This window comes from Vidua chalybeata, chromosome 21 (genome assembly GCF_026979565.1).
Source record: "Vidua chalybeata isolate OUT-0048 chromosome 21, bVidCha1 merged haplotype, whole genome shotgun sequence".
Taxonomy (NCBI): Eukaryota; Metazoa; Chordata; class Aves; order Passeriformes; family Viduidae; genus Vidua; species Vidua chalybeata.
In genome coordinates, this window is record NC_071550.1 from 10,439,080 (window position 1) to 10,466,018 (window position 26,939).

The window sequence follows — 26,939 nt, forward strand, 5'->3', positions numbered from 1 at the left end:
CTCCTCACTGGCCATTCCAGCTGCTGCACTGGAGCAGCCCAAAAGTGTGACCTGCTGATGCTGCTGGTGCCTCCTGCCTCCAGAGCAAAGGCTCTGTGACTCTGCTGCTGCTCCCAGCATTTCCAGGAGCTTTCCTTGCCCTGGGATCTGGGAGCCCTGTGTCTGAATCCCTTCCTCCAGGCATACAGGCAAGCTTTGGTAGGATTTTATTCACCTTCATTGGGGCAGCTGAGACTGGAGGTGTTGAAAATGGTTATTTTAATAGCCAATCCTGATGAAGTGGTGACTCAGGAGTGAATGAACCTCTCTCCTCTGCGTGGAATTGCCAACCCCCAGCCTGTCTCCTTTCAAGGGGTGCTGGGGACAGTTGGTTAAATGGGAGATGTGTCTGAGCTGGGACCATGGAGCTGAAGGGCACACGTGGCTCCAATTGACAGCTTCCCTGCAGGGCTCAGCCCTGGGACGTGGCTGAAATGCACATTACAAGATTTATGTCTCTTTTCTGAGTGACACATCTGCTCTATTTATATTTTAGTTGTTACTAGGAGCAATTTATAAAAGGGATTCCCAGCTCAGTTGCTGCTATTCCCTTGCAGTGTTTACATCAAACCAGGCCTTGTGTTTTTTGCCTCCTGTTTGCACCAGCTCCTGTCTCTCCCGGCACTTTGGGCCACTCCAACTCTGCCTCCATCCGTGTGGAGCATCCCAAACCCCGTGGGGGCTGGAAGGGGCTGTACTGGGTGGGATGGTTGGGAACAGTGGCCACAGTCCCCCAGCCAAAGAGCTGTTTGTGGGTTTGGACCATTTTCCTCTCAGCTGCTTTTCCACAGAAGTCTTTCGATCCTGTGGGATCCCCCTCTGGCATCCCAAGCAGAGGAAGCCAGTGGAGAGGTTGGCTCTCACCTGGCTCCTGTCAGCTGCAGCTGCTGTGGATCCCCCACTCCCCCCTGCACCCCCACGGTACCCTGGGTGTCCCAGCCCTGGGGTGGGGGATCCTGCCCTGCACAGCTCAGGGGTGTCACATTTCCTATTCTTCTTTCTTCTGGCAAGATTCACGTTCTGACCTCAGGCCAGGGTCACTTGAAGAGCCACAGCACATGGATTCTTCTCAGGGCAGACAGGCACAGAAGTCCCATGGAGCAGTCTGGAGAGGAGAGGAAAAGCAAAGGGCACTTGTGTTGCAACTGGGGAGAAAGAGGGGGAGACTGGTTATCAGATGTGGATCATTTCCTCCTGTTGGGAATAGCATCAGATCAGTATTTGTGTCCAGGAAGACTGAGCTATCTGTGAGCTGATCAGAAGTTTGATACAAGACTCCTTAAGCTCTCAATCTGCTCTCCCAATCTGGTGCTTTACAAGGAACGTTTTGGAGAGGACTTTTCCAGTAATGCATTAAATCAGAAATGTTTCTGAGACAGAGTGAAGAGAGAATCCTTCTGCTCTGAGCCTCTCTGTCTACCTCCCAGGCACACATTGGGTTCATGCCATGGTGCTGATATTTCACTCGCTGAGCTGCTCAGCGAGTGAAATTCAAGAGCACTTTGGATTCTCCCTGGTGAGGTAAAATAGTTCTGCAGAAACCTTAAGAAACTCTGTGAGACCTCTGACATCTTGTCAGAAAGCCACAGGGACATATGGGTCTTGGAAATTTTTAATAGGCTTCAGCCATCATTATTCCTTGGAAATGCATCCACTTTAAGGGCTTTTTTCTGATTTCTTTTTGCACAATTTAGATGGAAAAGCAGTGGAACGTGACTCTTCCGTTGGATATACACGAAATCGATATTCAGGGACCTGGATTTTTGACCATGCATTGAGATACACGTCCGGTATGTGATGGAAGGGTGTGAAAGTCTAACCAGGGCTCAGGGAGCAAAGGAAGCTCTGGAAGCAATGGGTGCATTGCCCAGATTCCAGCTGCAAGGCTCAGGAAAAGCCTGGCCCAACTGAGTGCACCAACTAACCCCAAACCTTCCCCACCTCCCCTCCTGCTACCACCGGCTGTGACCTGCATGATACACCCTGAGTGGACAAGGACCTCACTGCTGCTGTCCAAGGCCACATGGGCATGTTCTCTGCAAGGCCTTAACACACAGTGATGTCCTTCTTCCTCCATTTCACCTTTCCTCCTCTCTAACAGCACATTTTTTGTGGCAAGTCACCCCTCCCCTCTCTAACGTGAGGGCCTGTGGTGAGCTGAGCACACAGCTGTGGCTGCTGAGCTGTGTCTCTGCCTCAGGTCTGTAACACACCTCCCTCACACCCTCCCCAGCTCCCCGTGCTCCTGGGGCACTGCTCTACCACGTGTGGGCAGAGGGTGAGTGCAGGTGTCCCCATCAAAGCTGACTCCAACCTTCCCTGGGTTCCACTTGAGACCTGGGAGATTCAGGACACCTGCACAAAAGCCATGGCCTGGGACACGTGGTCCCTCAGCTCCTCAGCTCCTGCCCCTGGTGTCCAGCACAGCCCCTGCACGAGGGCTGCAGCCTCTGCTCGGGTCCACAGTGCAGAAGGAAGGCACTGCACAGTTACCTGCACAGCTGACCTTCCTGGAGAACTTCTGCACAGCCAGTGCATCTGTGTGCCATAGGAAATACAATAAAAATGGGGAAAAAAGTTCAGCCTAGAGCTCCTCATTGTGTTTGGCTGTTTGCACCAACTCATAGAATCACAGAATGCTTTGGGCTGGAAGGGACACTTTCCACTGTCCCAGGCTGCTCCCAGCCCTGTCCAGCCTGGCCTTGGGCACTGCCAGGGATCCAGGGGCAGCCACTGCTTCTCTGGACACTCTGTGCCAGGGCCTGCCCACCCTCTCAGGGAACAATTCCTGCCCAATCTCCCATCCATCCCTGCCCTCTGGCAGTGGGAGCCATTCCCTGTGTCCTGATCCTCTAGGCCTTGTCCCAAGTCCATCTCCAGCTCTCCTGGAAGGGGCTCTGAGAGCTCCAGCCCTGTGATTAACTCAGTGGTCTCCTCTGGAGCCATCCCAGTTCTTCCCAGTGCTCCATGTGCAGCCAGCACTGTTGGGATGTGGGTGGGCATCAGTCTCATCCTGCTGTTGGTTCAGCTGAACCTCAGCTGTGCTCAGGGCTCCTCTTTGCAGGGCCCAGCGCATGGTGAGTGCTCTCATCTGCTGCTTTGGGGCTCCAGCTCCAAGAGTTTTCAGAATAGAATTTTGGAGGTTTGTGGTGAAAATAACCAGTCCTTGAGCATGGGAATGAGGGCTGGCAAATGCTGCTGACTTGCTGATAGCCCAGGTTTCACTCAGGCAGCCTGTGTGGAGTGACCACAGGTGGTGACTGTCCCACAGATGTGTATCTATATAAAATACAGTGAGCCATGATAATAGAAATGCTCTGCAGCAGATCAGATACAGCCAGGTGCCTGTGCTATCAGAATATGTGAGTATTTTTTCAGCTGGGTACTCCGGTGTATCAGACTGTGGCGAATGGCCTCTTTCAACATCAGTGACAAAGGAGCCTCCCCAGCTCAGGACAGAACCCCAGGAGGTGCTGTCAGTGATGGGCAGGGAATTCAAGGCTCTCACACTCTAAGGGGGGTGTTTTCTTCCCAAGCTGCAAGAATGGGACATGGAAGGGGAAAAAGGACTGTGGGCACCCTGGGTTTGTTCCTGGCAAGAGCTCACTTTGAGTGGCTCCAGGTGAGTATTGCTGTGAAATGCTGTTTGGGAATGTTTATCTGGATGTGTGTCAAAGTTTTTGTTCTCCTTTGTGGCTCCTCCCTGAGTTTTGCTGTTTGGCATGGTCAGGAAAAGACTGTTTCAAGGTTGTGTGAGGAAAGGTGCATGGAAATGAAATTCTGCATTCATACCAAATTAATTCAGCCCTTTTTTTCTCCCACCTCCTCTTCAGTCAAGTGATGCTCTCACCCTCTCCAAAGAGCACCGAGGGGATCCCAGTTCACAGCTCTAGTGGACAGTTAAGAAATGCAGTGCATTCTGCAAATAAGAGCTGGGAAAGTGAATTTATAGACTGTGCGACAAAGTGAAGTAAGGAAAAAAAGAGATTGAATCAACTCAAGTCGATTCAAAGTAACTCAAGTAACAAATCTAAGGAAATTTCTGTCTGTTCAATAACAGAAGAGTCTAAATTCATGGCATAACTTCATCATTACAAATGGTTCTTCCAGCTCTTTTCCTCTGGTTTCATTTCAGATGACTGTTTGCAGATGTGTGTTTTCTGGAATTAGAGACACAAATTGAGAAGAGGGACTACTGTGGTCATGTGCTTTTCCTTAAAAAGGGCAAAAGTTCTATTTGTATCTATTTGGTTTCCTCTGGGTGGATATTTACCAAATCTCTGTGGGTTTCTTGGGAAATTTGTACATTATGCATTTCTTGAGAAATTTTGAAAACTCCAGGCCTCAAGATAACATATTGCCTTCTTTTTTCAGTTGAAAAGGATTTTTTCCCAGCTACTAGGAACTTACTGAAAAGTAATTCAAGGTTATTTCTGTCCATAGGAAACATTAGTCATTATTATAAAATTATAAGTCAGGCTATTTTGAGAGTGTCCCTTTCACATTAGCAAAGTTAAAAAGATACACTGAAAATATAAGTTCAGGGTAATATGCCAAGGAATCTTAAATAAGGCTGGCAGAAAGAATAGTGTCTGGGATAGTGATTTCCTGCGTTTATCTCTGTGAACCTTCCAAAAATTACTTTGCTGTCAAGTACAGCCTTTTGCTCGCAGTTTATGGACCAGTGTGCAGGGAGGCTGTTCTCCTGATCTCTCATAGTGATGTGTGCTTCTCCCTCTTGTTTTTCAGGGTCTTACGAGTGTGGAATATGTGGGAAGAAATACAAGTATTACAACTGTTTCCAGACCCATGTGCGAGCACACAGAGGTATCTCAGTCCTGCTGGAATCTCGGGAATCCTGGGATAACACAGATTCAGGGCAGCCTCAGGCTGGAGATCAGGAAAGGTTCTTCCCCCAGAGGGTGCTGGCACTGCCCAGGCTCCCCAGGGAATGGGCATGGCCCCGAGGCTGCCAGAGCTCCAGGAGCGTTTGGCCAGCGCTGCCAGGGATGCCCAGGGTGGGGTTGTTGGGGGGTCTGGGCAGGGACAGGGGTTGGACACCTGGAGTTGGATGATCCTAGAGGGTCCCTTCCAGGATATTCTGTGATTTTAGGTCTATTTTTAGGAAGGTCTTGCAGGTTGCTCTGCTGCTTCCCTGGTCACTGGTAATTCTTCTCTGGGGTGTCCCACTGAGAGGGGCCCGGTGATGAACTTTGGGGCTGTCTCAGCTTTATGGCTCTTTACTCCAGCAATATTTCTCCCCAGGTCAGGAGCAGCTCCTGTGTTCAGGGCAGTATTTACTGCCCAGGGCTGTCGAGGGCATCCCTGTGTGCAGGGGGAGCTCAGATCAGTTTCGCCTGGCAGGTCCCAGTGCCAGCAATGCGGTGGCATCTCCCTGAGGTGCTCTGTGCTCCTGCCCATCTGGGAGTTCCATCCATCCCTGAGAAGTCAGCCTGGGAGGATATAAATCAGATATGGGCATTGTGACTGCTGTATTTTTATGTTCAAATCAAAATGCTCCTTGAGCTGCCCCTGTGCCCCTGCTGTCAGCTGAGGTCACTTCCCGAATGCACTGTGTGCAGGAAAGGTCTCGTGCTTGGTCAGGAGTGGCTTGATCTGGGTTTTCTGTAAGACTGAACAATCCAATGTTGCTTAATTGCAGAAATGTGAAAGTTTGAGGTGGTTTATTCAATCAAAGTGTAGTTTGCAGGATTTGGAGCTCTAGAATACAAGAATAGCAGGGACTGCAATCCAGCTCCTCCTGAGCCTTTCTCTGGGTTTGTCTCCTGTCCCCTGAGGTGAGCACTGGAGTCACTGTGCCAGGCTGGCAGGAGCATCTGCTTTAGCTCCTCAGGTGTAACCAGTGGTTGAAAAACCAGGAATAATGAATGCTAACATTAAGTTTTAAATGTTCAAACTCTCAAAAGTCAGCACATGCACAGCTGAGAAATGAACATGAATCCTTAACTGCCCAGAGTTTGTCACAGTCTCATAACACATCCTTAATTGCATGGTTGCATATTCCTTGTGTGCTGTTTAATATCACAGAGCTGCTTCTGTACCTCTGGATACACAGAATTGCTTTTCCATGCTGCTATTTCTTTTCTAAATACCAACAAAATTCCTTAAAGTCCTTTAAATATAGCTTCAAGTAGCTTCACTCTGCAGCTTAAGGAAAAAAATCCCTAAAATAACAGGGATATGCTTTACCATTACATCACAGAATTGCAATAATTTTGCAGTAATAATTGTAGTATTTAAATGTGAGACAAGGATTGCTTTTATTTTACATCTCTTCCCCAAGCACCATGGGATCTTTAGTTCAGCTGGAATTTTAGAAGCTCTGTTAGCACGATGTCACCTCCTAGTGTGTGATCTGATTAATTTGTATTCATTTATATATTGATAATGAAATTAAGAAATATATTAAATTATATGGGTGTATCAACATAGACCTGTACGTTTGATATCCATAGTTTTGATATGAACTCAGTGGAGACATGACTTTACCTTTTGCTTCCAAGGTCTTTGTCATATGTAGTTGCAGAAAATGAAAATTTTCAAAATTCTGAATGTGGAAATTTATCACTAATTCTCACATCACTGATGGAGAAGCAGAATTTATATCTGTGATACTTAGAAAGTCTTGGTTTATGTTACTGTAAATGGATTCATGTAGTAGTAACATTTAAAGTGCATTCAAATTGCCTTAAGACAATAAAAATACAAATGAGTTATTTATTCATCTACACTCTTCAGCAAGAAATGAAACTGCAAACATGATGCAGCTCTGGCAGTGGGCTTCTCCCAGGAAGCTTCTCCCAGGCACTGGGCAGAGTGTGCCTGGCTTCAGAGGAATAAACCTGCAGTGAAAGATTAAAACAGGCAGGAAAAAAGAAGGAAGGATTCTTTGGAGGAAAGCCCTGTGTCATATTATCCAGTGTGAGTTGTGCATGGACTGGACCAGAAATGGTGCTGGGATGGCAGAAGACTGCAGGAGTGAAGGGGATTTTTGTGAAAGATGCTTTTATTGCTCCAAGGTTTCATAGAGGAGGAGGGGCCAGTGCTGCCCCAGGCTGAGAAACGTGAGATAACGTGGTGGGATCGCTGCACTGAGGGTACAACCCTGCACGTTCCTGTTCCCCCTGTGATCTCCAGTGCATGCCTCAGATCCAGTGCCAGGGCACTGGCAGCCAGCTCTCCCAGGGCTGCTTTCCTCGAAGCACTGCAATGTGAGCTCCCTTGGCCCAATCCATGCAGTTCTCAGCTGCCAGAAACTCCAATCCTGAATCTTTCAGTCGTTTCTTTCTGGTTGGGCAAGGGAGGAGCTGGACTGCAATGGCAGAGCCTGGATTCCCTCTTTGCAGGAAGGTACCAGCCATGGTTTTCCCAAGGTCTGGCCACCCATCAGTCATATAGCATTTGCCTTTCCCAAAGTTAGACTGATCCTGGGAGACTCACCAGCTCAGCATCAGAGGAGCTAGAACAAACTGAGGCCCCTTTCTGCTCTTTAGGGTTTTTTGGCCATTCCAGCAGCAATAGCTGCTGTTTGTGATTTGCTGAAGGATACAATCATAAACCCATCCCAGGCCTCTGCTCTCTGCTTGTCCATGTGGTTCCTGTGTCACTAACGGGCCTTGGCCAGGCCCTGGGATGGTGCTGCAGGTGACAGAGCAGGAGACAGAAAAAGCTCAGGCCAGAAGAGAGCAGAGAAACTGGTGCTGATCTGCTTTGGACCTTTGTGGCAAACAAAACATCTGTGTCGTCAGCCCGTCTGTCACCATTCAGTGACTCAAAATGCAAGGTTTGGGGGCCTCTAGTTGTCCTTGCTTTGACCTGGGTTTTTTCTGAGCTAGTTTTTGTGCCCAGGACCCACCTGAGCCTTACAGCAGGGTAAAGGTCTGTCACCCTCTCTGCTCATGCAGTCGATCTGTCCTTATCCACTGCTTGTTTTGCCCTGTGCAGAACTTAATATCTTCTCATCCTTTGATCTGTTCAGCTCCACATGAAGAGTTTCGCCCTGACAACATCACATTTTTCTTTGCAATTAGCATTTTTTTGAGAAATTTTCTAGATTTTTTTATAGCTGTACCTGCCTCCACTCCAGCTCTCCATGACCGACAAGCTGCGTTGGAGGTGACCCGTGTTCTTGAGGCTGATTTCTTTTCTTGTCTGCCTTCAGGAGCAGGGGAGTTTATATTATAAAACAGGGAATTTTCTTTGTTTATTGAGCCTTCCCTGTGGTGCTGAGCATTGGCTGGAGAATTTCAGGCAGTGACTGCTCTGGCAGTTGGCAGAAGGGCTGAGGCAGCTCTGCTTCAGGACATGCTGCCTTGCAGGGACAAGTTCCCATTCTGCTTTCCCCTGAAAACTGAGATCCAGGCACAAAAATCCCCATGTAAGGGTTCTGCAAAGAACCAGAAACATAGGTAAGAAATTTCCCCACTATGTTTCATCGAGGAAGAAAGGAAAAGGTTGTGTTCCTTCCCCTTTGCCTCCCCAAAACTCACAAATAAAATAAAAAAGAAACCCAACAAAAAAGTTATGTTGTGGAGCTGAAAGGCTCCTTTGTGAGCTGTTCTGCAGCCCTGCAGGATCCCAGCTCCTTCCTCCTGCTGGAGTTCAGCTGGGCTGTGCATTCCCGGTGCCGATGGAAGGCTCTGTCCCAACTGTTACCGCTTCGCCTACACGCAGCCCAGGGCTTAAAAATGTTTTGCTTACGGTGCTTTTATTTTAGCTGTGTGGGGTTTTTCAGGTCATTAAAAGGTTTGGATTGCCTTCAGGAGTTAAGTCAGCTAGAAAGTTCTGCTTTGTACAGTTGGGTCGTGTTTAAGCAACATGAGCAGCAAAGCATCTGCATGGTTTGAGTCAGGAAAATTATTTCACTTTTAGATAACTCAAAAAAAAAAAAAAAAGGCTGAAATTGCTTTATTAGACTTTCAAACAGCAAATTTATAAACCTCTGGGCTGAGGCCAAGCAAGGGAGATTTGTACCCAAAGGAGAATTCTTCCAAAAGCAAGGAAAGAAAATAGCAAGGCTCAAGTTTAACCCTCGCAGGATATTTCGCCTCTAGCCCAAGAATTGGTGGAAGTTCTCTGTTTCCAGATAAGCTTTTCTGGGCTGACTGATGATTTTGCTCAAGTTGTTTTTCATTATTATTTATTTTCTGTCTAAGTTGTTGCATTGCCTCCCTCCAAGCCCCTCAGCTCTCCATGTCCTCCCCACAGGGCTGTGCCAGCCAAGGGCTGAGCTGCCCTCACCAGAACAGATCCTGGATGCTCTGAGTGGGGTTGGATTCTTCAAGCCAAGTTTTGAGTTTCACCAGTTGTTAAAAAACTTCTCAAAGCTTTTCAAGTTTCAGATTAATGTTTTCCAAGAATGGGTTCTGCTCAATTCAAAAAATATGAAAAGGAAGATGACTCATTCAAATGGTGAATATGGAAAAATGCTTTTTTCCAAAGTGTACATTTTTTGGAGTCTGAGTTAAAGTGGTTGTGTCACTGAAAGGATTTTGAGGTGAGGAGTAGAAAACTAGTAGAGGAATAACCATCCCTGAGGACAAGTGGTGTTCCTGAGCCGTAGAAAGTTGGGGTTCATTTGTTTATTTGCTACTGAAAATATCAGATTATTTTGGGGAGGTCCTTTGCCCCCTGCTCTGCATGCCAAGATCCATTTTTCCCGGGCAAGTTTCCCAGTCTGCAGCAGATACTTATGAGATGCAGAAAGTTTCTTAGGACAGAGGAGTTAACTGGCCCATTTTCCAGCTTCCCTGCCCACCTCCCTATTCTTACTGACTTTTGCAACTTTCTCAGAAATTTGTCTTTTGTTTCACAACTAGAATTACTTGGTCTGACCTCAAAAGTGATATAGAGTGGGCTGTAAGGGGATTTTTTAGTTGGTCATTTTTTAATTCATGAATACTTTAGTCTATCTATGACTAAGAATAACAACAATTCTTGACACAGTTCAGAAATGGCTGTTCCTCAAATTTTGTGTGTTGTCTGATTCTTGTTGAATTTGACTAAAGTATATTTTAAAGCTATTTAAATAGTGCATATCTTTTATGATTTATTTATGCCATTGCTTGTGAACACCAGAACAGCATTTTACATAAATCTATTGTGCCATAGCTGCTTTTCCTTGGATGATGGGTGGGAATTCAAACAAGTAGCAGCTGTGGAAAAATCCTGGGCTTTGCTGTTGAGGTTCTGCATCTGATACTGAGGGTTTCTGATCTGGCCCCTGAATTTATGAAGTTGTGCCAAATTAATACCGTTGCCTAGAAGAGTGATCTAATCAGGCAGGTTAATCAAGTAGAAATGTACAAATTCACAAAGCCACAATCATTTGTTTTTATTATTTTTAAGAAATAAGGAAATTAAATCCAAACAGTGCTCACTACTTAAGATTGAAAATTTTAAATTCAAAAACGCTGTGCCATTCTGCAGCTGTGGTTTCTAGCACAGTGCAAGCATCATTCCAACAGACATATGGAATATTTTGCAACACAGTTACATTATTAGATAATGTGACATACAGTATATGTAATTTAGGATGAATATGAAACGCTTCAAACTGGCTTGGAAATCCTAATCGTTTATGATACTTGACTTGTAACTTTGGGGTTTGTTTTCCAGCTTGCAGCTTTGCCTGTTGCATTCATTTAGGGTTTGAACATGATCTGTGCTGTGTGCTTCTTGCAGTCCCACACACGACAGCGGAGGGAGCTTTTTCTCCCTTCTTTTCACGTCCTCCTTCAGTAAGAACCGGATAGAATCACCCTGGGGGAATTCTTGTGGCCCATTTCTCGTGGAGGCTTTGCCATCACTGCCTGTGGAGGGCAGGCACGGTGGTGGAGCCGGCTGTGCCAAATCCCACGGGAGCTGAGCCGGGTGTGCTGTTCACTGCTGGCTTTCCTGGGTTCCCAGCGCTTGCCTGTTAAAATGTGTTCAGAGGAGGCCACAGAGCTGCTCCAGGGGCTGGAGCCTCTGCTCTGCAGCCAGGCTGGGAGAGCTGGGGGTGCTCACCTGGAGAGGAGAAGCTCCAGGGAGAGCTCAGAGCTCCTTGCAGGGCCTGAAAGGGCTCCAGGAGAGCTGGAGAGGGAGTGGGGACACAAGGGATGGAGGGACAGGACACGGGGAATGGCTTCCACTGCCAGAGGGCAGGGCTGGATGGGATATTGGGAATTAGGAATTGTTCCCTGGGAGGGTGGGCAGGCCCTGGCACAGGGTGCCCAGAGCAGCTGTGGCTGCCCCTGGATCCCTGGCAGTGCCCAAGGCCAGGCTGGATGGGGCTTGGAGCAGCCTGGAATAATGGAAGGTGTCCCTGACCATAGCAGGGGTGGAACGAGATGGGCGTTAATGTCTCTTCCAGCCCAGACTATTACATGACCATGGGCAGCTGCGCTGTAACCACGAGCCCCTGTGGGCCATGTCCGCCCTCGCAGTCCCAGTAAACCCCTCGGGGCCCGCTTCGTCCCGCGAGAGGCCGGGCAGAGCGGCGGAGAGGAGAGGAGAGCGAGGGAGCGAGCGGGGCGGCGGCGGCGGCCGGGGCAGCGGCGGCGGCCGGGGCAGCGCGGCCGGCGGATCTAAGCGCAGCTCTTTCTCTTTGCAGACACCGAAGCTGCCTCAGGGGAAGGAGCCTCACAAGGCAGTAAGTACAGCGGGGCGCGAGGGGCCGCGTATGCCGGGCCGGGCCGGGCGAGGGTCCCGCTCCCTGAGGGTCCCGCGGGGCCGGGGCTGCGGCGGGGCCGTGCCGCAGGCGGCCGGCAGGGGGCGGCCCCCCCGCGAAGATGGCGGCGGCAGGAGGCGGCGGCGGCAGGAGGCGGCGGGGCAGAGCGGGCGGGGCGGCGGGCACGGCTCGGGCTCTCTCACGGCACGGCGGGGCCGCTCCTCACGGCCTGGGCGTCTCTGGGGGCACGGGGGCGCGCCCCTCAGGGCCCAGCAGCTCAGACGGTTGTCGCTGTCCCCCCCGCGAGGGGGGCGCATTGCCCCGGGAGCTGCCCGGTGAGCGCTGTGAGGGAACCATGAGCGGAGCTCCCGCTGCCTCCTGTGCGGGGAGGAGCAGGGCACTGCCAGCCTCTCGCGGCTGTAAGATATGTTCAGCCCTGTATGATTTTTAAACCCTAAACCTGCAGTTGGGGGTGTGTGCCCCAACCCCGGGGAGGGAGAGCCAGAGCCGGCCCAGGGCTGAGAGAGGGCGGGGGCAGCAGTGGAAGAGGTGGCACCGGAGGGAGCTGGGGACAGACTCATGGCCCCTGTGGGGGGTGGGTGGGGTGGGAAGGTGGGGCCAGGCAGCTCCCGGTGGCAGAACTGAGAGATAATGGGCATGAAGTGGAGAGAGGTGGAGGCTGTGTGGAAGGAAAAGCGCTCCCTCGTGCTGTGGAGCAGGCTGTCCAGAGAGGTGTGTCCTGCATCCTTGGGGATTTACCAGACCAGCCTGGGTAAAGTCCCAGGTAACCAGGACTGAGTGTGGAGCAGACTGAGCTCTGAGCAGGAGGTCAGACCAGAAATCTCCTGAGGCCTTTGCCCACCTGGGTTATGCTATGTGTTAGGTGATAGCCATGATTCCCCACTGGAAAGGTAAGTTCTCAACATTGATGGTTGCAGACAGCAGCTTGGAAGCACCAAACTTACCCTGGGTGGGTATAGGAATGTTAGATAAATAGTAAAGAAAAAAAATGAAACTAGACCACCTTTTCTGAATTCTTTCTTCATATTCTGTGATAGGTGAACAATTGGCATTAGCATAGGGGGGGTCTTGGCTTTCTGTCTCCAAAAGGAAGCAGGACTGACTTCACTGCAGGTGGGGAATGGAGATCCTCAGCCCTGAGCTGAAACATCTCAGTAGCAAGCAGCCATCCCACATTAGTGTGTACACACAGTGTATTGCTCACAGGAAAAGCTGGGCTCTGCAGCTGAGCCTTTCCCTTGACAGAGTCCAGCTCTGTGCAGGGCATGGAAACTCCTTCCCAGGCTCCTGTCACCTCCTTTGGTGTCTCTCCTTCAGTCATTGCTCAGCTACCTGTTGGTGTTTTACATACTTTGAGGCTTTCCAGGCTCATCTCCTGGCTCCCTTGCTCTGAATTTTGCTGGCAGGCACTGCTATGTTCTGGGCTAGGCTGTGTGCATCCTGGGTTTGCTCTTTGGGTATTGGGTACTTTTTTGCCAGAGCTTGGGAACCACCCTGTGCAAAGAGAGATTTTTTTTTCCCCTGTAAGTCAGCTTCTCCCCTTCCCACCTGTTGTGGGAACTTTTTTGGCTGGAAAAGATAGGGCAGAGTGAGGTGTGAAGAGAGAAAGAGACATGAGGGCTCACACTGTTGCTGTGTGGGCAGACTCGATGTTGTTGGAGCTATAGAAGGATTTCTGTGGATGTAAATGCCTCTTCTGTGGTGTCTAGGTCATGGAGAGAGGGGGAGAAGGGAACATCATGGGCAGAAGTCTGGGAGAGAACAGCGAGAAGCAGCTGCTCCCTACACCTGGCTCCCAAGGAGTTGCTGTGGTGGCACTGGAGATGGAGCAGTAGGAGGGACAGGAAATGGTTCCATCTTCATGCAGGGTCCAGCCCCATCCCCTGTGCAGGAATCACTTTTTACCTGCCACACTCGTATCCCAAAATAGTCTCATCTAGCTGAAAGAGATGGAGGCAAAACCAAGCCACCAGAATTAGGAGATGGTGAATGGTGGGATAGGGAAAGGGGAAGAAGGATCCACCATGGCCATGCCCTGCTGGAGGGACAGCCTGGACATGTCACCTGTCCTGCAGAGTGGATGTGAGACTGCTGAGCCAGTGCTGCTGTGCCTAAGTGCACATGGTTGTAATTTCCTGACAGAGCTGTCTTCCTCGTGCTGCAGTGAAACAACTCAGCACTCTTCTTTCCTCCCTGTGCCTTCCCCTCTGAGGATGGATTAAATCCCTGGCCTACCCTAGTTGCTTCTGCATGTCTCTTCTCATTTTTCCATTCAATGGTTTTCTTGTTTCCTCGTCAGTCTGTTTGCGCCTCGTTATATTTTAGGAATTTTTTATTTATCTTTCCTTTCCTGCTATTTTTGCTTTGCCTGCTGCTGCACTGCTGTTTCTCTGTGACCCAGTCTGGCTGTTTACACCCTCTCTCTTACAGATGTCTGCATTGTTCCAGTCTTCCTCTGCTATTTTTATCTCATTGGGAACCTCTACATTCATGATCTCTGCAGGCATGGTTTGCTGGCCTCTCCCAAAATTTCTCAGTATTTAAGGGATACAGGAAGGTGTTATTTTTTCTCCTGTGCTTCACTGTGGGGCATGGATTGCATCCATCCTGAACCTGTGAGTGAGGAGTCACTTGACCAGCAGTGGGGCCCTGGATTAGTTCACATAATAACTACATTATACAACATTAGTTCACATCACAAAGTGCAGGGTTTGAAAAGCTGATCAGATTTTCTCCATGGCCACTTGCTGGAGCCAGCTGTTACTCACAGCCACCAGTGGTCACCCAAGAAGTGTTGGTGAAGGCAACCCTGTGTGCCAGGTGACATCTCAGCTGCTGCCTGTGCAGAGCACCTGGGCTATGCTTCAGTTCCTGTGCTGTGCTCCCTGGGCTGCCCTGGAGCAGCCAGCTCTGTTGTGGGAAGCAAAGTCTGGGTGTGTGAGCGAGCCTGGGCTGCGGGAGGACGAGGGACTGACCAGGGGTGAGGCTGTGCTGGAATGTGCCCTTGCCTTCAGGTCTGAGGGGCTGTGGTCAGAGGGGCTGTTGGGGAAGGCCCATCCTGGCCCTTTTTCTCCCTGGGAGGAAGGAGCTGTGGGGCCAGCCGGGACTCAGCTGAGAGCTGTTGTTTGTTCGCTGCCTGCCCAAAGAGGAGAAAGTGGTGTTTAGACTTTCCAGCTGGGAAAGCACTTTGAAGACTCACTTGAGGAAAAACTGTTGCATTTAGTTGGTTATTTTCAGTCTTTGGGGTTTATAGTCAATAGATGGTGTCTCTGGGGCTCTCTTTATTTTTTTAGACCCATTCTTGAAGTGCCACAGCTCTGTGGTGTTGAGGAGGGGATTGCTCGCAGGGACACGGCTGTGTGGCTTTGGGAGCTCCTCTTCTAGCCTTGGCTCAGGGTCCAAGACCACAATTCCCACATGAGAGAGAAGAAAACAATGCAACCCACAGTGCTAATGTGTTAAAGAGACGTGTCTGACTGCTACCAACTTTAACTGGTAGGGACACGGAAGAGAAGAGGGTGATTTTGAAAAAAACTGCCTATTTAATATCTTTTCCTAGACAGGTGTGGCTAGTTTGACATCTGGGTCACTGACTGTTCCCATAGAAGAGTCTGGAGGTCTTTTCTGAGATGGTCAGAGCCTGTGTGGTTTGCTCTGGACTCTGGGAAGTCCTCAGGGAAGGTGTTTGGGTTGGGTGTGTGCTCTCATTCTCCATGAGAATTCCACTCATGTTTAGGGGAGTTACAAACTCGAACAGTCTCCCTCCTGCTGCTCACATTCCATAGGACATTTTTGGCACCTGGACAGGTCACTGAATAAACCCAGGGGCAAGCGGGGGTCCAGGGCCCTGTGGGGGCAGGGACACGGCTGAGGTAGCAGCTCCTCTCACCTGATCTGGTGTTTGCACTGTGCCAGGGTGTGGGGTGGGGTGTGTTCAGTGGATGGTGTCCAGTGGGGTGTGTTCAGTGCACATGTCCCACGCTGGGGACACAGCTACAGAATCACAGAATTGCAGAGGGCAGGGTTGGATGGGATATTGGGAAGGAATTGTTCCCTGGCAGGGTGGGCAGGCCCTGGCACAGGGTGCCCAGAGAAGCTGAGGCTGGCCCGGGATCCCTGGAAGTGCCCAAGGCCAGGCTGGACAGGGCTGGGAGCAGCCTGGGACAGTGGGAGGTGTCCCTGCCATGCCAGGGGGTGAAACAAGGTCCCTTCCAACCCCAACCCTTCTGGGATTCTGGTTCTGTGGCTGGAACATTCAGCCTGTTGGAGTGTGGTACCATACTTTTCTGTGTAGGAAAGAGGAGCTTATGTACAGGAGCATCTTCAGAGTAACCATAACTGGCTTGCAGAGCTTGAAGGGGAACGAAGTTTTAGGGTTGTCCATGAAGTTCACCTGCGAGTGTGTAGGCACCAGAGCCTTGCTCTGCCTGCTCGCTGCTGCTCTTTCTTACAGTGCTCTCTGCCTCTTCAGACCAGCCCAGGGCAGAACTCAGGTTGCTCTGGCAAATATTAATATGACACTTGCCTCATTTCACTTCAGCAATGGCCTTTCAATATCAAAATACCAAATGTTAACAGATACAGCAGACATTCTCCCAGTCCATAATAGTTCTAAGCCCTTTGCCTGGCTGAGCCTGGGATCACTTCCCAGGGAAGTTTGGAATTCTGTAGGCAGGCAGGAAGCAGCAGGACAGAAAGAAAGTGACTTGCCAGAGGCAACAAATGGGTGAGTGTCAGTGGAATAAAGTGCAGGTCCCTGGGCTTGCATCCCAGTTAGTGCTGGGCACAGCCCTTGGATTGCAGTTCTGTGCCCTGGGAAAGAAACCAGAAAATGCACAGCAAAGTGGGCAGGGAAGGATTGCTAAAAGCTGAAGGTATCTCAAAGTACAGCTGATGCATTAACTTCAGGTATGTCTGGTCAGTGATCTGGGACTTCATGAATTTCTTTCAGGGGAGAATTCCGGAGTCTGGGGGAGCAGTGCTGGTTGATATTCTAGGGAAGAGTCCTGCTGTTCCTGGGTTCTTTAAATAAAGCACTGTTAAAAGTGGGAAGAATCAGGATGTGGTGCTTTCGGGAGCCTTGATCTCCAGTGTGTCAGTCAGGCTGGCTGAATCAGGACATCTTGCTGACAGTGGGGGTTTAGTGAGATTTTTCCCTGGTGACACCTTTTTGAGGACCATCATAAGCAAGCTGCAGTTTAAAGCAGGCTGTGCTCCCAGGCTGTACTGTGATACCATCTGGGGGATGGGCAGGGAAACAATGCTGAAAAAGAGCTCCACTATGAGCCAGTTCTACTGCTCTGCTTGCTTCCATTCCTGGGCTGTTGCAGTTGTTCCTATGGCAATTCAGGGACATTTGCTGGAGGCTGGAAGACCACTCATGGTTGTTTGCTGGTAGATCCTGGCCCTTCTGTCTCCATTTCCTGCTTCTATGTACCTGCAGTTCTGTTCAAGAAGCACAGCTGGATTTTGTGCTGTTCCTCAAAAGCAGATCCCAGTGCTGAGCCTGCCTGCAGGTTAATCCTGCACAGCTCTCCAGTGACCTCCCCATTTTGGGAGATGCTTCAGAGCCCAGCCTCCTGTCTGTAAGCCCAGAGCATTTCTGACAGCCTCCTTCTCTCGTGCCTGAAATTCTGGCATAAACAGGAGCAGCTGTCAGAGAATGTTAGTGCTCACTGTGACCAGCCCCACAGACTGGAAACTCCTGGGCCACATCCCACAAAATCCCAGCTGATCCCAAATAACACAGCCTGATTTTTCTTTGTGTCTCTTGGCTTTTCTGTTGTGTTGAGCCCCTTTTCCTTGCTTGGAAGTAATTTTTGAAAATCACAAATACCACCTTACAGGTGAGGATATATCCGGGTGTTTCAGACCACCCTCAGGCTGCAGGAGAAGCAAAATGTGGTCATTGGAATTTGTCAGACAATGTCACCACACAGCCTGGTGAGCAGCTCAGGAACAAATCCTGAGGAAGGCAGGGATGCACAGCACCTGCTGCAGTGCCACAGGGTTAAAAAGAACTGCTTTTAAGGATAAATAGGGTGGCAAGAGGTGCCAAAATGATCTTCAGAAGACGTACTACTGAAAATGTAATAAAATATATATATATTTAAAATATAAATACATCCTGAATTTACTTTCTTCTTCCCCATTTGTAGCTGCTCATACTTATTTATTGTGTGTACCTGGGTGCTGGGCTAAGACAGGATAGTTGATGGGAGGGGGTCACTAATGTTCACTGGGTCTAAGGGTGTTGTAGGCAGCAAAGAGAACATTTTCCTTTCCAGTTTCTCAGCCAGCTGCCCTCAAACTCACCACCTGGGCACAGGTGTACATCCATGCGTGTCTCCACTGCAGTTACAGTGAGGAAAAAAAGGAAGTGGCACTATTTCTTTTTCCAAGATGGAATACGCAGTAAATATTTCAGAACACCATAAATAAAAAAGATTGATCTGATCTTATCTTTTAAAAACATATTCCCCTTTGGGCTCTGACTAAGTGTGAGAAAGTTCAGCCTGGGAAGGAATTTATTTGGGAAAGCAGTGAAAGGTTAGAAGCAGGGATGTGGGCTGGAATATGCCTTGCAAATGTTAACTGTCGAGGCACAGTGCTAACGCCTTGCATGTGCAAAAACATTTGGAGGGTTGTGAATCTAAACCATGAAATTAATGTAGTCAAAATTAAGGTTTTCATGCCCACACCTTACTCATACAGGATATGGTGTTTGTAAAGTTCTGACAGGGATGGGAAGATGCGGAGGTGGTTTGCTGGTGTTAATTTATGGTTGAGGAAGAACCTTTAGCATCTCTGTTTCTTGATTAATTTGCAACATAAATGTTTCCTTAAAGTAAATGTAAGTTTTGATTTCTTTTACTTTTCTGGGGGGTAGCAGAGCAAAGCCCAGGAAGTTGCTTTGTTGTGCTCGCTGACACTTCCCTAGTGAAAAGTGTGATACAGTGAATGCTGTATGTGTGCACACCCACGTACAGCCACTGTGGTGACCTGTGAATCATTTACAACTGCCTGATTCATTTTCCCAGTGATCTTATTTAATAATTCTCCTGCTCCTTGGAGAGAACTGTAAAAATGGATTTTATTTTCCTAATGTGTTTGCATTTTAAGTAGGCAAAGTCTCTTTAGATTCCCATTTGCCAAACAAGATCTGCACATGTAAGTGACCAATGGGCTGACACCAAGGATGATAAATTTCAATGCAGGAGGAGGAATTAAGAAAATAATAAGAAACTTAGTTCAGGGATTTGCAGTGTGAAGAAATTTTGAGTTTAAAACCCAAGATATTGGAGATACTTATCCCAAGATATGGGGATGGTCAGGCTGAAGATCAGGAAAGATTCTTCCCCCAGAGGGTGCTGGCACTGCCCAGGCTCCCCAGGGAATGGGCATGGCCCCGAGGCTGCCAGAGCTCCAGGAGATGCCAGGGATGCCCAGCGTGGGATTGGTGGAGTGTCTGTGCAGGGACAGGGGCTGGACTCATGATCCGTGTGGGTCCCTTCTAACCCAGAATATTTTGTAATTCTGTGACCTGTCCTCTGTCTGAGGTGGGTGAAATTGGGAACAGTTCCTGGATATCCAGTGTGTTTCCATCCAAGCCCTAAAGATGTACTCAGGAACAGGACACACACTGGAGGGTGTGGTGTTCTGCAAGTCCTGCAGTTCCATAGCTCTGGAGAGAAGCAGTGTCTCTCTGGGTAGTTTTAATCAGAGATTTTAGAAGAGCAGGCTTTCAAGTTGTCTAAAATTCTGTGATCTTCAGATGATCTTATATAGAAAATTGCTAATATGCAATTCTTTCTCAGATGTTGCCCTAACAGACCATGTTTACAGAAATCTGGATGTTAATGTTTGGAAACAAATCTCTTACAGAGTTCCTAGGCAGGAAAATTATAGAGAAATATATTTATTTCAATAAAAAAAGGATAAGAATTTTAGTAATCCCAGACTGTTCTGGTCATCCCTCAGTTTGTCCTCAAGATGCCAGAAGAGTTTTAGTGAAGGCAGAAACACATCCTTGTGAGGGATGCACTTTCCATCTTCCAATGTGCTTTGGAATTTAGCAATAGAAGAGGTGTACAACAGCCATGCCAGGGATTACTCCAAATTCTTCTTTCAGACTGACCTTTTTCTGTTCAGCAGCTTGTTGGCATCTCAGCAATGTTGAACCTGAATAGCAAACAAACCCATACACTGTCAGTATTTTAAGTATTTTAATTCTCAGGAGCTTCCCTTCTAAGGATCTTCATAACCAGAAAGGCAGAGGGATACAGAGATCACCTTCCCTCCACCTTCTCCTTTCAGCCTAAGCAGGGTTGGTGTTCTTAAATTCCCCGGGTGATTGTGGGGAGGAGGGTCCTGCATCCTCCTGGCTTAATTTAATTTTGTTCATTAAGAGGTTTTATGGAGTCAGGATCTCTTCTTCAAAGCTGCTCAGTCATTTAACTAGCACTTCTTCTTTCCAGTTTGGAAACCAGGCAGTGATAATCCATGTGAGTTCCCATCTGGAAATCACAGTAAGAACAGAATTTCTAGTCCTGGACAAATGAGTAGGAAAAAGTTTCAGGAGAGGTTTGCTTTTCTTTTATGAAACTCTCTGTGCTACATCATTTAATCCAAGCAGTTGTGAGACAGATGAATGGTGTGTTCCCAGCCAAACTATTTTTACTCCGGAAGGGGCTTTAAGATAAAATTGTCTTTATTGTGTGTTATGCAGAACTCCACAGTGTGGGCTGAATTGACTTTTTCACTTGAGATGGAACTTCAGATCCTTATTGATAGAAAGATAAATCTTTCCTCATTTACAGGTTATGTTGGTTCAAGTACACCTATTTTTTTTTTAATGTGCAAATTGAGGTAGTTCATTGTCAGATTGCTGGGAGTAACACCTTAAGAAGCTGATTAGACCATTCTTTATCTCACCCTTATTTACACTTTGAATTTACAAAAAAAGAACCCTGCCCTGCCCTGAAGTGACACCAGAGCAAGGCAGGATGAGACAGGATCTGCTCGTGTTGTTACATTGTCTCACGTGTCTGAATTCTATCGTGGAGCCTCAATATCCTGCTCCATGATGCTGATTTGGGGGATAATTGTAAAATATTAATATTTTTGCTTTAAATGGCTGATATTTGCTGTCTGTTTGGATTCAACCTGAGCATACTTTTAACTGAGGGATAAGGAAATTCTTTGATGTGTAACATCCTAAGAATGTCTCTCAGCACCCAGTGAGTAGTGTCCAAAACACCTTTTCCCCAAAACATTTTCTAAAAAAATAATAGGGATTGTGACCATCAGACTATTCTGAACAAGGGTTCATTCTCTCAGAAATTAAACCAGGATATTCCCCTCTGCAGGGAAATTCCTGGTAGTCTGGCATCAATTTTCCAAACCTGGTAGGATTACATCCAGGCCTGGATGGTGTGCATTGAAATCTCCATTGTGATACATTCAGCTGACACATGGCTTCAATAAAGTATCACAGAATGTATAGATTCCTCTGGCCACCAACTTGAAAGTTTAAAAATTGCTGTGAGGTGAATTCAGTCCTGTAGCCCCTGACTGCACCTGTAGCAGCTCTTCTCAGGAGCTGGAATGGCCCTGGAATCCTTCATGGAGAAGGCAAGCACGAGCCTGTGGCTCCATGCCCTCTCACCTGTCATTTGGCCCCTTGCCAGCTGGAAGGTGAGCCAGCACCTGGCACCAATTTCTGGGTAATTTCAGGGGATTTGACCCTTCCCTGTGAGGGTTTGGGATTATTCCTGACTTGGCATCTGGCTCCTGTGTGAAGCATGGGAAACACAGTGTTAATCCAGTGTTCCTCGATGTCTCCTGTGCTCTTGACAGAGGCCAAATGTTTGTGGGAAGGAAGTAAATTATTGTGAACTGAGTGATCTTGGAATAGTTTACCCACAGGGAATTTTTTTTTCCTTATCCCCATTTAAGTTCTGGCTTGTGCCTTTGTGTGAGAGGGTTTCTGTCCTTTCCAGAATTCTGGATTTTATTATTATTTAATCCTTACTAATGTAACTCTAGGTACTTTAATCCTCTTAAGGGTTTGCTGCTGACTTTGGGCTCAGTCCTGCTCCCTTTTCAAGGAATTTTGCCATTAGACACCTTTAAGTGGAGTTCTGATATAAATTGAAGCTTATTTTACTGGCAGCTCTGTCCCTGGCTGTAAAATGCCTCTGTAAAGCTGTAACCTGTGTGGAAGGCACATTTCCAGTGGGGAGGAGAGGGGGGGTCTGTGCTCCTGTCTGCAGCCCTGACTCTGCCTCTCCTCACTGCCAGTCTGGAAGGAATCCTCAAAAGATGCCAAAGGCTCAGGTCAAAGGAATTGTCTGTGAGCCTGCGCGGGGAATGTTCTGCCAGCTTAGGAAGCCATAAATGTGTTCCTTTCCATCTAGGTGCCCCTCTGGCTGCGGAAAGGGAGAAGAAGCCTCTCTCCAGAGCTGTCTTTGTGCTGCCCTGGGTGGAATCCACAGAAACAAGTGAGGGTCCCAGATGTTTTGTTCTTTCCCTGATGTGTTGTAAGGAAGCATTAGCTGCACTCTGCAGGGTGTGAGACACCTACGCTCCCTTCCAGGGAGGCTGCTCAGGTAGAGTGTGCCCTGGACACAGCTTGGAATGGTGTTTCCCAGTGGGAAGCATGCAGCGTGCTCCTCAGAAAATGCCATCCTTTCCTGTTCCTTTGCATCAGGCGGATTAGTCATGGGGACTGGCTCTTCCTGAAGAGTGCTGGTGTTGCTCATGGTTCCTTCCAGTGAGGCAGGAAAGGTGATGCTTTTTCCAGGTACTGCCACAGAGCCATTCCCCAGCTCCAGCCCTCTGGGTTTCTCAACAGCCGGACTTGAGCATCTGCCAGCAGATTTTCAGGATACAAGGAATGTGAAACCAAGGATCAGAGCATGTCATTGACTGTCCTGTGATCCATTGGACAAAGCTGGAGGGATGATACTGATCCTTTGTGGTCACTTAAACCCCATTCAGAGAGCCTTTTTGGGGCCAGAAACGTCACAGCCTCAAATAGAGGGGTGATGTAAATGCATTGCAGCTGTAAGAAATCCAGCCCCTCCCCTTTAAGAAGTACTGGACTTTATGTTTGGGAAGCTTTGTTTGCCAAGGTGAATGAGGAATGTGGAATTGTCATAGAATGTATGATATAGAATAGAATTCCTTTTTTTAGGATACTTCCTTTGCCATTCCCAAACCTGCTGGTGCAAAGGAGCCACCCTGATCATGGAGCAGGACAAGCAGTGCTGTCCAGACTGCCCTCTTCTAATCTTCCTGATTTTATCCTGACTGCGACCTGCAGCACTTCTGGATGTTAGGAAGAATTCAGCAGGCTGTTGTGATCCATTTACATTCAGCAGTTTTGCCCTTCCACATGTGGAGACTGTCCCTGCTAGACAGCTGTTCCTGTAGTGCTCTGCAGGAATAGGATTCCAGGGTGTCTGCAGAGTGCCAGTTGCTGAGAGAGCTCCTCTATCAAGTACCTTTTGTGGCTTCTGCCATTTGAAAGCCCAGTGTGAATTCTGGGCCAGGTGAAAATTACTCTTCACCTTGGACAAGTCCTTGAGGAGCTCCTGCAGCTGCTGTGGAGAGATCCCATCGTTTGGGACCCTTTGTGGGCTGTGCTGGCAGCACTGCAGGGATGTCAGCTGGATGGGACTGTTTCCAGTCTGGGTTTCTGGGATGCTGTGCAGAGCTCTTGGAGCCCAGTGGGAATCAGTATGTTCCCAGCTCTTGTGGTACACCTGCACTTAGGAGGGCGGGTTAGGTGATCTGTATTTCTAGCTGTATTTTTAGTGATACAGAGCTCCTGACCTTTCAACACATTTCTGATTGCTCTTATTCCCTTCCTGGGTTTCTAAAGCAAAATCCACTGAGGCCAAGTGTCCTAAGGAAAGAAGTGTCTTGTTTTGGCTGCCACTGCTGAGCATGTGTTCTCTGCCTTCTCTTTCCTGCCAAAATGAAATATGTGCTTCCTTCTCTGGGGAATATGTGAATCAAACCAACAAAAATTCTCCAAATCTTTAATGCAGGATCTGGGAAGAGAGCTGAGCTCAGCCCTGGAGCAGGGGGTTCAGCCAGTCCCAGTGAGTGCTGGACAACCCACCAGAGCCAGCTGGCAGCAGCTCCTGGAGATGGGAGAGAAGAGCAGCTCATTCTCTCTCCTTTATTGGAGTCCACTTACAAACAGAGTGGTCAAAACTTCTTTCAGGCCCCGTGGAGTTATTTCTTGGGGTACTTGAAAACCCTGCCCATTTGCCAACTGAGTGTGCCAGTGCTTCATAGCTGAGGAGCTGCCTTGTAACGAGGCTGTGCCTTGCCTTTTCTACTACCTGCAAGATAAGGTGCTCTATTAAAATTTATTAAGGTGTCTGTGTATTAAAGATGAATTGTGAGCTGACTAAATAAGTACAACTGGTACTCAACTAGGCCTCTCTCAGGAATTCCTGCTCCTGTTGGAAGGGCTTCTGAGCACGAAGGAGAATGGTACCTGAGTCTGGGGCTTGACCAGATGTCTTTGGAGCATTTTGAAGGTCTGTGTTTGCAGCAGGGTCATTGCTCAGCTGGCAGCAAGGATGTGAACACAAGTAAGGTCCAGCACTGACCCCATGTGCTGGGGAGCTGAGGAGTGTTCTTCCCTGCCCTAATAGTGCCTGCTGGTGTGGTTGTGCTTTGGGTGGAGCCTTAAGGTGCAGCCCCTGATGACAGCAGAGACTGAATCTGAGCAAACTTGCCTAGGTAGCCTTAGCTGTCTGGATCCACCTCTGCAGAGGTTTAGGGATGGGTTTCAATGTGGGTTTGCAGCCACATCTGAGCACCTGGAGTCCCTTGCAGCTCTTCCCATGGCAAGCTGTGTTACAGGTGCTGGATACTGTGCCCCAGCTGGATACCTTGGGGTAGGAGTTACAGCCCACAGCAAGAAAACTGCCCTGGAACAGGGTCCTTGTGGGTCCCTTCCACCCCAGGAGATTCTGTGATTCTAGGTGGTACTGCAGGGCTAGTTCTGCCCAGGGTGTTTCTTGCTAAGAAAGGACTGTCTGCTGGGGTCAGCACTGGATGAGTTGGAAGGCTGTCAGCAGAGGTGGCTGTACTGGGTAAGGAGGAGGGGGCCTGGCTTTTGGAAGCAGACTCAACAGGGACTGCTGTTCAGAGAGGTAAAGCTTGGCTGCACATGGGCAGCTCTTTGTGAATTCTCTGTAAAGCTCCTGTCTCTGAGGCTGGGCACTCTTTGCTGGGCATTCTCTCCTACAGAGCTCGGGAGATCGGTGCCAAGCTGGACCAGCTGGAACAAATTCCTGCTTCTCTGTAATCCCTGGAGATCCTCCTGCTTGTGGGGACAGTCCTCTAAGGACACCAGCAAGCCCTGTTCTCTGGGACTATGCTGTTACACTTGTTACATGTTCCATGCTCCCTGCACTGCTAAGGGAAGAAGTGCCCACGCCCAGAATGAGCTCTGCTGGGGTCAGTAAGATCCCCCTGTGTGACAGGGACCACAGGTAGCCCTGCCTGGCCCTGTGAAATGGTGTGTTAGCTAGTTTTCTTCTGTTCTAACAAATCTTCTTACTTACTGAGCTCTTTTCTTCCAAACTAAGGCCATAATAGTTTTTGTTCTCTGAATGTCTGGTCTTTGGGACTCCTTTGAAAGTTATTCTTCAGTTGGTCCTGTAGAGCTCATTGCACTTCAAAAAGGAGGTTGGTTCCTTGGTTTGGGGACACCCATCGAGGTGGGACTGATGCCAAGTTAGGAGTTTCTCTGCTACTTGACTTGCTAATCGACTGTGCTAATTGTCTGGGGGGTTTTTGCAACAGCTACACAGATAGCAGCCATCACTGATCCTCTTCATTGCGGGAGAGGGCCCAGGGTAGAGGGAGGCCCTCAGCACCGTTTTGTGACCACATAAGGAGCCTGCACAAGATCACATAATGGAACAAACACAGTTAAATGTGACTTGCACTGTGTTCTTACAGGTGTGTTTTGCTGCTCCTCTTCCTCTCCCTCCAGCCAAGGATTGTCTGTGCAACGAGTCCCTTTCTCCTTGCTTGTCCAGCCTAGACTTCTAAAAACCCCTTAACTCTAGTTTAGCCCTGCTGTGCTCTGATTAAGATATACATATTTTTTAGTCACAGAGGTAAAGTTCCAGTGCCCAGTTGTTTAACACCATTTAGATTTGGCAGTTTTCTCTGCTAGATCATCATGGCTTCTACAGTGACTCTGAATAAAGGGTGACAGTGATACTTTATTTAGTGCTGAACCCCATGTGCTGCTGAGCAGTGATCTTTATTTAGTTCTGAACCCCATGTGCTGAGCAGTGGGCCCAAGTGAGGGATTACATTGTACCAATATATCATAGCTTAAATTATGGAGTAATTTTAAAAGTAAAGTGATGGAGAAGTAAAATGAGAGCTTAATTAATGTGCACAGTCTGGTGTCTTTGAACACAGCATGGAAGAGGTAAAAACAAGGCTTTAACTGTGCTGATAGTAGGGATACATGGATACAGCTACACTGCTGGCAGGGGAGCTCACTGAATGGCAGGTCCTCTGTGGAGCCCTGGGAGCTGCTGCCTGCACTCCTTGCTCCTGCTGGTTCCAAGATCCTTTGTGGCTATACAAACCGATGTGTTTCACTGTGCTTGCTGTGGACTTTATTATGTTTGCCACTTTGCTGTGGGCTCATAGCACCAAGCCATTGGCCTGGGCTCGTCTGACAGGTGTGGTGACTGCTCAAGAAAGGCACCCCAGTGTGTGTCAGGCAGCAGAGGGGGAAACACCCCACCAAGCTGACCAGGAAATCCTCCTCTATCACATTCTCCTCTTGATGTGATAGCTGAGCTAAAGACACTGATCCCCATTCAGAACAAACCAGATCCATAAACACTTGGAGCTGTTTTACATCTGTCTGCCCTCCACAGCTGTGGTGAAGGGTTGGTTGATGCTGAGATGAAGTGATGGGGTGTAGGGAACAAATGGATATGAAACCAAGCATCATCAGCCCTCTCTTCACTGAGCATCTTACTGTCTTGTGTGCCTTGAAGTGTTGGGTCTCCTGGGTTTGTTGCTTCTGACAGGATCCTGGGTGCAGCTGAGTCAGTAAACAGCAGCAGTGAGAAGCAGGAGTGTGCTCACATCCAGTCCACGTTAGAGTTGGTGTATTAAGGCTTTGGTTTCTATCAGCTCATACATT

General features: G+C 48.5%; 1 protein-coding gene and 1 long non-coding RNA gene across 6 annotated transcripts in view; one reads left to right on the plus strand and one right to left on the minus strand.

Annotated features, from left to right (window-relative positions):
• Positions 1-26,939, plus strand: part of ZNF618 (zinc finger protein 618) — a 150,483-nt gene that overhangs the window by 82,862 nt on the left and 40,682 nt on the right. For 2 of the 5 annotated variants that reach the window (XM_053961986.1, XM_053961987.1), the window contains exons 4-7: positions 1,734-1,829; positions 4,789-4,866; positions 11,654-11,692; positions 22,150-22,233. In XM_053961986.1, the coding sequence (XP_053817961.1) occupies positions 1,734-1,829; positions 4,789-4,866; positions 11,654-11,692; positions 22,150-22,233 (297 nt within the window). The remainder of the gene's footprint in view (positions 1-1,733; positions 1,830-4,788; positions 4,867-11,653; positions 11,693-22,149; positions 22,234-26,939) is intronic. The other 3 variants (XM_053961989.1, XM_053961988.1, XM_053961990.1) reach the window with 2 other exon arrangements.
• Positions 23,765-25,540, minus strand: LOC128798460 (uncharacterized). Its single transcript, XR_008434428.1, has 2 exons — positions 25,324-25,540; positions 23,765-24,087 (listed from the first exon to the last, which is right to left on the minus strand). It is a non-coding gene; the product is annotated as an uncharacterized LOC128798460 (long non-coding RNA).